The 12,825-nt window shown below is 48.7% G+C and overlaps 1 protein-coding gene across 2 annotated transcripts in view; it reads right to left on the bottom strand.

Moving 5' to 3' along the window:
- Dpp3 (dipeptidyl peptidase 3) overlaps positions 1–12,825 on the bottom strand; it is a 28,779-nt gene that overhangs the window by 10,838 nt on the left and 5,116 nt on the right. The window contains exons 1-6 of one of the 2 annotated variants that reach the window (XM_042676174.1): positions 11,581–11,683; positions 11,178–11,452; positions 5,516–5,605; positions 4,573–4,710; positions 4,046–4,120; positions 3,343–3,436 (exon numbers count right to left, since the gene is read on the bottom strand). In XM_042676174.1, the coding sequence (XP_042532108.1) occupies positions 3,343–3,436; positions 4,046–4,120; positions 4,573–4,710; positions 5,516–5,605; positions 11,178–11,447 (667 nt within the window). In that variant the 5' untranslated portion in view covers positions 11,448–11,452; positions 11,581–11,683. Of the gene's footprint in view, positions 1–3,342; positions 3,437–4,045; positions 4,121–4,572; positions 4,711–5,515; positions 5,606–11,177; positions 11,453–11,580; positions 11,684–12,825 lie in introns of those variants that run through there. The other variant, XM_042676173.1, reaches the window with a different exon arrangement.

The raw sequence follows: 12,825 nt of genomic DNA, 5'->3' as shown, positions 1-12,825 counted from the left end.
ACAATTCATCACTAAAAAAGCCAGAAGTAGAAGTGTGGCTAATATGGTAGAGAGCCAGCCTTAAGTGAAAGAGCTAAGCAAGTACATGAGGCCCTGAGTTGAAACCCAGTACCAGCACCAAAAGTAAACAAATTAGACATGCCAGGTGTGGCAGTGCACACCTATAATTCCAGCACTCAGGAGGCAGAATGAAAGTCATACCAGTCAGAGCTAACAAAGCAGGACCTTGCCTCAAAATAAAATATTAAAAAAAAATTAAGAGTTACATCCCAGAAATAATCCCACTGGTCCTTATGAAGAGATAAGAGGGAAGTGGGGGGAAGGAATTGTGATGACAGAAGGGAGAAGTTGGCACGTGCTCTCACACTCGTGGAGTAACTCAGTGGAGGCGTGCTCTCACACTCGTGGAGTAACTCAGTGGAGGCGTGCTCTCACACTCGTGGAGTAACTCAGTGGAGGGGTTATAGTTTCTGGCCAGCCTAGGGAGAAAAAAATCCCTAAGACTCCATCTCAACCAATAAAAAAAGTTGGGTGCAGTACCACATACCTATCATCCCAACTCCAGTGGGAAGCATAAATAGGACTGTGGCCCAAGCAAAAAGCAAGATCTTAACCTAAAGAAGAAGAAAAGCAAAAAAGAAAGGCCTGGCTCAAATAGTAGAGAGCTGGCCTAGCACAATTCCCTGAGTTCAAACCCTAGTACCACCAAAAACAAGAAAAAAAGGTTAGGGTAAAGCAAGAAAGTGGCCACTACTCAAGACATGCCAGTGGAGCCGGGCGCAGGTGGCTCACGCCTGTAATCCTAGCTACTCAGGAGGCTGAGATCTGAGGATCACGGTTCAAAGTCAGCCTGGGCAGCAGGCAGTGAGACTCATACTCCAATAACCCACCAGAAAACTGGAAGTGGTGCTGTGGCTCAAACGGTAGAGCGCTAACCCTGAGCTGAAGAGCCTGAGGACTCAGGCCCAGAGTTCAAGCCCCATGACCGACAAAATAAGTAAATAAATAAATGAATAAATAAATGCCAGTGGCATTTTAGATACCAAAAAACCTTCATACATCTCAACTTTATACTTAACCTCCAGAACTGTAAAGGAATAAACCCCATATTATTTTGAATGTTAAACATGTAACAATTTGTTACAGAAGTAATGGGATAACAAATATACTGTTGCATTTTGCTTGACTTTGACCAGTATAATCATTCCTCTTTATCTTGGGGTGATATATCTCAAAATGCCCAGTGCATGCCTCGAACCAGGGATGGTATGAACCCTGTATGGATGATAGTCCCTCCTCTATGATAAAGGTTAACTTACAGATGAGGCCCAGGAAAAGACTAACAACAGGGTGGCGCAGGTGGTGGTTCATGCTTGTATTCCTGCTATGAGGAGGCTGAGATCTGAGGATTGCAGTTGGAAGCCAAGAAAATTCCCTGTGAAACTCTTTTAAATCTCTAATTTACTCTGGTAAATTAGAGATAAGAGTCTCACAGATTTGTCTACCTGGGCTGGCTTCTAACTGGGATCCTTAGATCTCAGCCATTCTAAGTAGCTAGGATTATTCCAGTGCCTGGCTGCATTATCTTCTTTTCTTTTCCTTATGTGGAACTGGGGCTGGAACCCAGGCCCTACCCCTCCTATCCCTGGACCCATCAGACTAGACTACATAGACTGGACTACGTGGCTCCCACAGCTTGCCCATCACCCCACTGTGGCTCATGCCGTTCCCTCCACCAAGTACACAGTCGGCTACACATCAAGTACCTGAGAATCTACCAAACCTAGGTTCTGGGGAGAGAGTGATGCCTGAAACACAGTCCTTCCTTTGTGGGGGCTTTGCACATGAGTGGGGTAAACAGAAACCCAAGTGAGAAATTACAGAGCTGGTAACAGCTGGCTGGGGAATGGGAAGGAGCTGCTGGGTGGATGTGGAGGGGCCTGAGAAAGTTCTGAGCAGCAGGCAGGGAATTACTATGAAAGGCCTGGAGGGGGGAGCGGATGTCGGAGCCAGAAGCTGAGGAGCACCGTGGGGGAGAAAATCTAGGGTAGAGGTAGGTCCTGGAGGGCAAGGGTTGGAGAGGGTATGTGCTGGGGGGGGGGGGGGGCCACATGGGGGGGGGTATGTGTGTGAAGATGATGAGCCAGAAGGCCAGGTACTGGTAGCTCACACCTGTAACACCTAGCTACTCAGGAGGCTGAGATCTGAGAATCACAGTTGGAAGCTGACCCAGATAGACAATTTCATGGGACTCTTACTCCAACTAACTAGCCAAGACAAAAACAAAAACAAAAACAAAAGTGGAGGTATGGTTCAGGTAGTAGAGCATCAGCTTTGAGTGAAAAAGTACGCAAGAGTAGGCGGCTGAGTTCAAGCCCTACTATTGTCACAAGATAAAGAAAACGAAGGGCCAGCAGGGGTTGGGTGCTGGTGACTCAAGCCTGTAATAATCCTAACTACTCATTAGAATGTGATCTGAGGATTGAAATTCAGAGCCAGCTCAGGCAGAAAAGTCCATGAGACTCTTAGCTCCAATTAACCAGTAAAGAGCTGAAAGCAGAGGTGCGGTTCAAATGATAGAATACCAGTCTTGAGGGGGAAAGCTAAGCACGAGTTCAAGGCCCTGAGTTCAAGCCCTACTACCAGCATATACACAAAAAGAAACATCAGCCGGGCACTGGTGGCTCACACCTGTAATCCTAGCTACTCAGGAGTTGAAAGCCAGCCCGGGCAGGAAAGATCATGAGACACTTATGTCCAATAAACCACCAGAAAAAACAGAAGTGGTGCTGTGGCTCAAGTGGTAGAGCGCTTGCCTTGGGCTGAAGAGCTGAGGACGTGTGTGTGTGTGTGTGTGTGTGTGTGTGTGTGTGTGTGTGTGTGTGTGTGTGTGTGTGTGTGTGTGTGTGATTTCCATCCAGCATCAGATCCAGAATTCCCTCCCAAAGAGCTGCTGAGGACACCTGTGTGTGTGTGCGCGTGCGTGTGTGTGTGTGTGTGTGTGTGTGTGTGTGTGTGTGTGTGTGTGATTTCCATCCAGTATCCAATCCAGAATTCCCTCCCCCGCCATACACTGCTACTACCTTAAGCCTGGGGGAGCGTGGGAGGGGCTGACCTCATTCCCTGGCTTAGAGTGGCCCTGAGACCAAGGAAGGCAAACCAAGTCTTTGATTTGGATTGGATCCCAGGACACTGAGGGCCCCAAATGGAGACTACAGCCACTCGAGGCTGTATGCAGGAACAGCGGGGACAGGACTCTCTTTCTTTTAGAGAGGCTCAGCTGGTGGCCTGAGCCATCCAGGTCTGGGGAAGCCAGGGAGGACTCGAGGGGCCTGGACTCACCTTTGTAGAGCATGGACGCCAGCCGCACCTCATAGGAGGTCTTCCCATCCCGGTCGACCTCCTTGAATAGCCGAGTATTGTAGGCACTGAGGTTCTGGAAAAGATAGGGACAGGATTTGGGGGACAGTGAGGTCCAGAGGAGAGACAGCAAGGGAGGTAAAGCAGGCCGGGGCCTCCATGGAGCCTTCCTGAATCTGCTGTAAGACAGGGCAAGCGGCAAGGCTGAGGGTTCCTGCTTGGCTCAGTACACTGAGCACTGACTTTTGCTAAGCACTGACTCAACCATGCCATGCATCGTATGACATCGATTAACCCAGGACCACAGCGATTGTCCACAGAAAAGCAGCTCGTTGCACTGACTCAACCATGCCATGCATCGTATGACATCGATTAACCCAGGACCACAGCGATTGTCCACAGAAAAGCAGCTCGTTGGCTAGTGAGCAACACACAGTCGCAGAGCCCCGGCTAGAGATGTGGGTCTTGCTGTTTCATCCTGCCCCGAGCTGTCGCAGGCCTTAAAAGCAGAGGCAGCTCCAGCCTCCCACATCCGTGACGTCAAAGGGTCCCCAGGTCCTTTCTACCCCGTGGACCCAAGATGCTCTGACTCGGGGTTCAAGCTGGGACCCAAAAGCAGGCCAACGGTGAGGGACCAGGAGTAGGGGTCCCACCAAACTACCACCCTGAGGCCCAATGCCCAAACCTGGGAGTCCAGAAAGTCTTGGGCCAGTTTGGCATCTTCCATGGTACAATTCTCAGAGAAATAGGTGGTGACTCCCTGTTGGTGAAGTGGGGGAGGTGAGTTAACGGAGGGCAGGAGGGACTGCCCAGCAGGTGGTGGCCAGCCTCCTTCCCAGGCTCCCAGGGCCCCCACTCAGCAGCCTCCACCCTGCCTCCTCCAGCTCTTTCCAGGGAAGAAAGATACAAAAACAAAGAAACAAGTAGATGCTCATTTTGGGTCTCTCCTCTCTGGCTGGTCCACCCTTCAGGCTTTCTTGTCTAACCCTGCACAGCCCAAGTTGCCTCCAAAGACCAGAGGCCTGGGAGCCTTCCTTCCCTAATACCTCCTTCCCCAGGGCCCTCCCTCTCCCAGATTTCCTCTTCTGTGCGCACAGCATCCTGGGAGGTCAGATGCAGATATTCAGTCCATCTTGCCTGTTTCCCACTTTGCAGATGGCAAAACTGAGACAAGCTACAGAAGATAGCTTGTCAGTCGCTTGTAGCCCTCACCTCCTTCCCCAGCCCAAGGTGTCGAAGCCTTGGCTCCAAAGAGAACATGAGGTCCCCACAGTTCTGCCAGAGCCTCCTGACTTCCTCTGGATACTGTTGGGCAGCCACGCTGCACAAGACCACACATTCCAGCTTCTCCTGCAGGGGAACAAAAGGAAGCCATAGGCCTGGTCATGTGCTTCCCCCAAACCCGCCCTCCAGAGCCTTCCTCCACTCCCAAGCTCTTATTTTCCAATTGAAGATCCCAGAGCGTGGCTTGGGGACCAGCAGCCCCTGCAGGGCCTGACACAAGGGTGGAAGCTCAGGCCTGCACAGCCCTGATGAACTGGGCAGACATTTCCACATCCCAGTGGCTCATGCAGATATTATGGCCTGAGGAGTACTGGCGCAGGAGTATAGTTGTTCCCGAGAGGCTCAGGCCCCACTGATGAGGGGGATGCCCCAGGCCCCCAAACCCCCATTCCCAGTGATAACCCTATTTTCTTTCTTGTGCCGGTACTGGGGCTTGAACTCAAGGCCTGAGCACTGTCCCTGGGCTTTTTTGCTCAAGGCTAATGCTCTACCACTTGAGCCACAGAGCCACTTGCGGCTTTTTTTGTGGTTCATTGGAGAGAAAAAGTCTCATAGACTTTCCTGCCTGGGCTGGCTTTGAACTGAGATCCTCAGATCTCAGCCTCCTGAGTAGCTAGGATTGCAGGCATGAGCCACCAGCACCTGGCATGGGCTCCATCCTTACAAGCACCTAACAGTTCACAATTCTACACCCTGCCCTCGTTTAACCAAGCTGAGATCTTCCTTTATATGGGAATCTGCAGTGACTGGCAAGGCTGGGTGACACATGGGTGACAGTGAAGGTTCGACCCAGTATCTCTGACTCCAGCTGGGGCTCTTCCTGTGGCATTTGCCACCCCCTCACCCCCATACCTGACCTTCCCCAGCTCACCTTGGGGAGGTTGGGAACAAACTTGGTGTCACCAAAAGACTTGTAGTTGCCCATGTTGGAATAGACCCCTGCAGCATAGACCAGGAACGCCTGAGGAGGGGAGGTAACATCGAATCAGAGACCAAGGAAGGCAGAGTCCCCCTTCCCCTCCCCGCCAGAGAGTGTCCACCCCAGATCAGAACATCTAGATGGAACCAGAACCAGGATGGAGGGGGAGGGCAGGGAAATCTGGGGACAGGACCCAGAGATCCTGAAAAGCTCCAGTCTGGCTTAAGTTGTTTTCATAAACCAATTTTTCACACCTCCAACAGCACACCCAAATGGGTCTCAGTAGTTCAGTCTCAACAATTCATCAGAAAACAACCAGAGTCTCACCCACCTTTGCTCCCTCTACCCTCATCTGAATGTCTTGAAGGCCAAGTTCTAACACAGCCTCCTGTGGAAAGCCTTCCCCCAAACACCAGGCCTGCATGGCAGCTGACAATGGATACAGCAAACAGAATCAGAGAGGGCTCAGTCACCTATCTATACTATGGTGTTTTCCAGGCCCAGCTCTAGTCTCCCTCAAAACCTCAATCTTCCTTTCTGGAAGGCTAGCTGGAGGAGGAATGTCCCTACCCCACCCCCTCCAAAGAGAGGCATGTAAATTGGCTCAGCCAATCAGAGAAAGCTCTTTCCCTAGCTACAGGGATGAGCATAAGACTCAAGGTGGCCACTACCCCCTAGTCTGAAGCCCCTAGGTTCCTCTACTGGGGTAGAGAGAGAAATGAAGGAAGACTGAATCTCCATGACAGCACTGAGCTCCTAAATCCAGCTATACCTGAAGCCTCCTCAATTATGTGAGTCAATTATTTTATTCATACATTTGAGATGGGTTCCTACTACTTGCAAACAAATAGATCCCACCCAATTTAGTAACATTTGGGACTTCCCCCTATGAACATTTCCATAGATGCTATGGAACTCTGAGAATTTCCATAAATACTAGCTCTTCGTAGCTCAAGGCCCAGGAATAGAAAGGATTACCCAAAGTGCAACAAGGGTGTTAAGCTGATCAATCCTTTATTCTACTTATAGAAAAACAGACCATATTCCCATATAGTCTCTTTTTGTGTGCCAGTCCTGGGGCTTGTACTCAGGACCTGGGTGTTAGCCCTGAGTTCTTTTGCTCAAAGCTAGTGCTCTACCAACTGAGCCACAGCTCCATTTCAGGTTTTCTGGTGATGAATTATAAATAAGAGTCTTAGGGGCTTTTCTGCCCAGGCTAGCTTTGAACTTCAATCCTCAGATCTCAGCCTCTTGAGTAGCTAGAATTACAGGTGTGAGTTACCAGTACCATGCTTTCATACATTCTTGGTGGGAATGTAAAAAGGCAAAAAGCTTTTCTAGAAAGTAATTTAACAGAATTAGTTAATTATAAATGTGTGAAGCCTCCAATTCAGCAATTCACCTTCTAGACCTAGATCCTACTCACACATGTGTATAAAGAAGTTCATAGTGGAACTGATTTTAAGAAAAAACAGGAACCCTCTAGATGCCCAGCAAAAAAAAAGACTAAGATGATCACAGTCTATATTGCTGTGGGTTAACAGTCAAAAAAAAAGAATGGCAGCTCAGTAGTAGTGCTTGCTTCACATGCACGAGGCCCTGGGTTTGATTCCTCAGCACCACATAAACAGAAAAAGCTGGAAGTGGTGCTGTGGCTCAAGTTAGTAGAGCACTAGCCTTGAGCTGAAGAGCTGAGGGACAACAGCGCCCAGGCCCAGAGTTCAAGCTCTACAACTGACAAAAAAAAAAAAAAAAAAAGAACAAGGTGTGGTTGGGAATGTGGCTTAGTGGTAGAGTGCTTACCTAGCCTGCATGAAGCCCTGGGTTCAATTCCTCAGAAAAAGCCAGAAGTGGCACTGTGGCTCAAGTGGTAGAGTGCCAGCCTTGAGCAAAAGACAGTCAGGGACAGTGCCCAGGCCCTGAGTTCAAGGCCCAGGGTTGACAAAAAACAAACAAACAAACAAAAAAACGAGGTGGAGGCAGATATAGTGGCCTATACCCATAAATACAGCTACTCAGGAGGCAGAGATAGGAGAATCCTAATTTGAGGCTAGTCTGGGTAAAAGTTAGTGAACCCCTATTTCAAAATCAAGCTGAGGGGCTGGGAAGGTGGCTCAGTGGTAGAGTGCTTGCCTTGCATGCATGAGGCCCTGGGTTCGATTCCTCAGCACCACATAAGCAAACAGAAAAAAGCTGGAAGTGGTGCTGTGGCTCAAGTGGTAGAGCGCTAGCCTTGAGCTGAAGAGCTGAGGGACAGCACCCAGGCCCAGAGTTCAGGCCCCATGACTGGACCAAAAAAAAAATCAAGCTGAGGGAAAAACCCATTAAAACAAACAAATAAAAAAAATCAAGCTGGAGCCTTGTCTATATGCCTTTAATCTTAGCTACTCTAGAGGCTGAAATCTGAGGACTGAGATTCAAAGCCAGCCTAGGCAGGAGAGTCCAGAAGACTCTTATCTCCAATTAGCCATAAAAAGGGGGCGCGGGGCTGGGGATCAGCGTCTCGAAAATCCTAGCTACTCAGGAGGCAGAGATTTGAGGATTAGAGTTTGAAGCCTGGGCAGGAAAGTCTGTGCAACTGTTATCTCCAATAAACTACTAAAAAAGCAGATAGTGGAGCTGTGGCTCAAATTTTAGAGCACTAGCCTTGAGCAAAAGGAGCTCAGCATCTGAGCCCTGAGGTCAAGCCCCAGGACTGGAACACACACACACACACACACACACACACACACACACACACACACACACACACATGCACGCACGCTAAAGCTGAAAGTGGAACTGTGGCTCAAATGGTAGAGCACAGCCTTGAGTGAAAAAGCTAAGGGACAGCACCCAAGAACTGAATTCAAGCCTCAGTACTGGCTCAAGAAAGGAAGGAAGGAGGAGGGAGGAGGGAGGGAGGAAGGGAGAGAGAGAGGGAGGGAGTAAAGATGGAAGGAAGCCAGAAAAGGAGGGAGGGAAGACAGGTGGGAAAAGTGTAGTTGAAGTGGTAGAGTGCTTGTCTAGCATGGATGAAACACTAGGTTAGATCTCTAACACCAAAAAAGACCAATAAATAAATAAATAACCCCCTTTGTCCAGGTACAGTGATAGTGTACACCTGTAATCTTAGCAACTCCAGAGGTAGGAACTGAGAGGATCACAATTTGAGGCCAATACAGGCAAAGAAGTTGGTGTGATCTTTTCTCAAACTAGTAAGCTGGGAGTGTTGGTTTACACCTGTAATCTCCTGGACTCAGAAGGCATAGGGAGGAGGGACTGCAGTCTGAGGCCAGCACTAAGCAAAACTTTAGACCTTATTCTAAAAGCAAAAAGGAGTAGTGAGTGTGGCTTAAAGCTGCAGAGTATCAGCCATGGGGTTAAAAGCTGAGCAAGAGCTTGATGGCCAGAGTTCAAGTCCCAGTATAACCCCAAAATGAATGAATGGCCAGGTGCCAGTAGCACATGCTTGTAATCCTAATTACTCAGGAGGTTGAGATCTGAGGACTGAGGTTCAAAGCCAGCACAGGTAGGAAAGCCCATGAGAATCTTATCTCTAATTAACCACAAAAAAGCCAGAAGTGGAGCTGTTGTTCAAACAGTAGAGTACTAGCACTGAACAAAACAGCTCAGGGACAGTGCCCAGGCCCTGAATTCAAGTCCCAGGATCAGCATACACACACACACACAAAATTAATGAATAAGTGAATACATACATATATACATACATGCATACATAAACAGCAAAAGGACTGACTTAAGTGGCAAAGCATTTGTCTAGCAAGCACAAGACCCTAAGTACTAAAAAAAAATAAGGTGGATTCATATATAACCCAAGGAAGGCCTCTCAGACATGATGTTCCCACAGAGCCAGACACACAACACCTAGCAAACAATCTCATTCCTGTGAGATTAAGAACCTGACACACTGTGCATGCACACCCATGCTAACAAGAAATGAAGGCCGTGTCCAGATGCAGCAGCCACCTCTGCAGAGGCTGTGAGGATGGGCAACCTTTGTGTTTTGTTTGTATAAATTACCCCTGAAACAAGTGTAAAACTCTGAGTTCAATCCACTTTGTCTTTCTGTAGTATACTAAGAATTCATGTTACCTGACTAGTAAATCCACAAACAAGGCTGGGCGTGGCAGTACAGGACTGTAATTCCAGAACTTGGGAGGTGGGGGCAGAGGGTTGAAAGGTCTTTTCTTTTCTCTTTTCTTTTCTCTTCACAGTAGGAAGGTTTGAGCTGAGGCCTCATGTTTCCTAGGCATGTGCCCTGACAAGCCGTTTCCCTAGCCCCGTTTGCTTTTAGTTATTTTTCAGATAGGGTCTTGCTTTTATCTAGGCTGGTATAAGAACCTTGCACCACCATACATACTTGGACCTTGGTCCCAAGACTGAGTCTGAGAACGACCTAGATTACAAAGCAATACCTTGTATTTATAAACTGATTTGTTGAATTGAAACCCCTTTGTGCAACTACTTAAAAGTAATAACAAGAAAGATAGACGGAAGGAAGGAAGAAAGGAAGGAAGAAAGGAAGGAAGAAAGGAAGGAAGGAAGGAGCTTAAGAGGGAAAAGGAAAAGAAGAAAAGAAAGGAAAGGAAAGGCAAGCTGGACACTGGTGGCTCATGTCTTTAATCCTAGTTACTCAAGAGGCTGAGAATTGAAGTTTGAAGCCAGCCAGAGTAAACAATCCAAGAGACTCTTATCTGCAGCAATTAACCAGCAAGAAGCCAGAAGTGGTAGTAATATGGTTCAAGTGGCAGAGTGCCAAGCCGCAAGCAAAAAAAGCTGATCAAGAGTTCAAGCTATGGCTGGGAAGGTGGCTCATTAGTAGAGTGCTTGGCTTGGATGCATGAAGCTCTGGATTCGATTCCTCAACACCACCTAAACAGAAAAAGCCAGAAGTGGCACTGTGGCTCAAGTGGTAAAGCACTAGCCTTGAGCTGAAGAACTGAGGAAGAGCGCCCAGACTCAGAGTTCAAGCCCCACAACCGACAAAAAGGAAGGAAGGAAGGAAAAAAGGAAGGAAGGAAGGAAGGAAGGAAAGAAGGAAGGAAGGAAGGAAGGAAGGAAGGAAGGAAGGAAGGAAGGAAAGAAAGAGTTCAAGCTACAACAAAAAAAGTAACCAGTACCAAAAAGGGCTAGTGTGTGGCTCATGCAGAAGAGTGCTTTGCCTAGCAAGTATGAAGCTCTGAGTTCAATCTGCAGCACCAGATCCTGCCCCCCCCAAATTATATATATATATATATATATATATATATATATACATATACATATATGTGTGTGTATATGTATACACATATGTGTGTATACATGTATATATATGTATGTATGTGTGTATATATGTCAGGAAACAGAACATTTTTCCCAGGTCCCTATCACGAGGAAGTGGAATAGTGGCCTAGATCTCAGACCTCTCGCTTTCTACTCTGGACTCCTTCCTCTCTCCTCCACAGAAACCTGCTGCTACTTCCTTAGTTGTAATCACAGCAGCCACAGGGACCTCTGTGTGGCCGGGAAGCCACATACACACACTACCTACTCCAACAGAGACAGATGTGCCCCCCTACATCTGGGTCCCTCCCACCTAGCAGCCCTTCAGGAAACAGCCCCAGGAACTCACCTGGTACTCCTCCTCGGTCAGGCCCTGGGCTAGGGCGCGATGGCGCAGCTGGTCGGGGTCCTCGGCACGGAAGAGGCGGCTGAGCAGGGCATAGATGTAGGGCGCCTCTGGGGATGTCTGTAGCAGCACGGCCAGGCCTCCGTACCAGGCAGCCCTGGACAGGTAGTGGGCATAGAGGCGCTCTGTGGGTGACAGCAGGCGGAAGGCCTCTCGGCAGTCCAGGCTGGATACGCCGATGTCATTAGGCAGGATGTACTGGGTGTCTGCCATGAGACCTGCAGAGAACCAACACCGATATCACAGCCACCAAGGGCATATGCCAACAGCCTATTTGAACGGTCCTGACTATGCTTGCTCCTCCCAAAACCCAGGGGGGGAAGGAAATACTGCGGTACCTACTCACCTAGATATCCTGAGAGTCAGTCAGGGGATTGACACAAGGACATCATGAGATATATTAGTGGGCCATATTTGGCCTGTGGCCCATCATTCCTGAAGTCTGAATCCAACTTCCTAGTATCACAGATGAGGAAACTAAGACCCAGAGAGGCCAAGAGCCTTGCCTAATCCACAAATCCAGAAGAAGTCAGCAGCACAGACCCTCATTTCTAGACCCCTAGGCCAGCCTCCTCCCTGCCTCTCCTCCTCTGGCTCCTAGCCTCCTTGTTCAACACTTTCTTCAACACCTAGGCTCTGGTAGTACACACCTATAATCTTAGCTTCTCAGGAAACAGATCTGAGGATCATGGTTCAAAACCAGCTAAGGCAGAAAAGTCTGTGAGAACTCCCCCCCCCCCGCCCCCCGTCAGTCATGGGGCTTGAACTCTGGACCTGGATGCTGTCCCTGAGCTCTTCAGCTCAAGATGCATACCACTTGAGTCACAGAGCCTAACTCAGGATGCAGAGATCTGAAGATCACGGTTCAAAGCCAGCCCAGGCAGCAAAGTCTGTAAGACTATTACCTCCAGTGAAGTACCAAAGAAGCTGGAAGTGAAACCTTGGTGATAGAGCACTAGCCTTGAGCAAAAAAAACTCAGGGACAGCACCCAACCCCTGAGTTCAAACCCCAGGACCGCCATGCATGTGCGCGCGCGCGCGCACACACACACACACACACACACACACACACACACACACACACACACACACACACACACACGGGAGGACAAATGGATAATGCCAACTACATCTGGTTGGCATACAAGGTTGGTTTCTTTTGTTTGTTTTTGCCAGTCTAGGACCTGGGCACTGTTCCTGAGCTTCTTTTTGCCCAAGGCTAGCACTCTACCACTTGAGCCACAGCACTACTGCCAGCTTTTTCTGCTTATGTGGTACTGAGGAATTGAACACAAGACCTTAGAACCCAGAGCGCATGAGCACTCTACCACTAAACCACATTCTCAGCCAGCATGCAAGATTTAACTTGGATTAAGATTTTCATGCCAGGTACTGGTGCCTAACACCTGTAATCATAGCTACTCAAGAGGCTGAGCTCTGAGAATCACCGTTCAAAGCTAGCCTGGGCAGGCATGTCTATGAGACTTTTTAATCTCCAATAAATCACCAAAAAGCTCCAAGTGGCACTGTGGCTCAAGTGGTAGAGAGCTTGCCTTGAGCTGAAGAGCTGAGGGGAAATACCCAAGCCCAG

This window comes from Dipodomys spectabilis, unplaced genomic scaffold (genome assembly GCF_019054845.1).
Source record: "Dipodomys spectabilis isolate Male_0828 unplaced genomic scaffold, ASM1905484v1 ptg000030l, whole genome shotgun sequence".
NCBI lineage: Eukaryota > Metazoa > Chordata > Mammalia > Rodentia > Heteromyidae > Dipodomys > Dipodomys spectabilis.
This window is presented reverse-complemented; position numbering and strand designations above follow the sequence as displayed.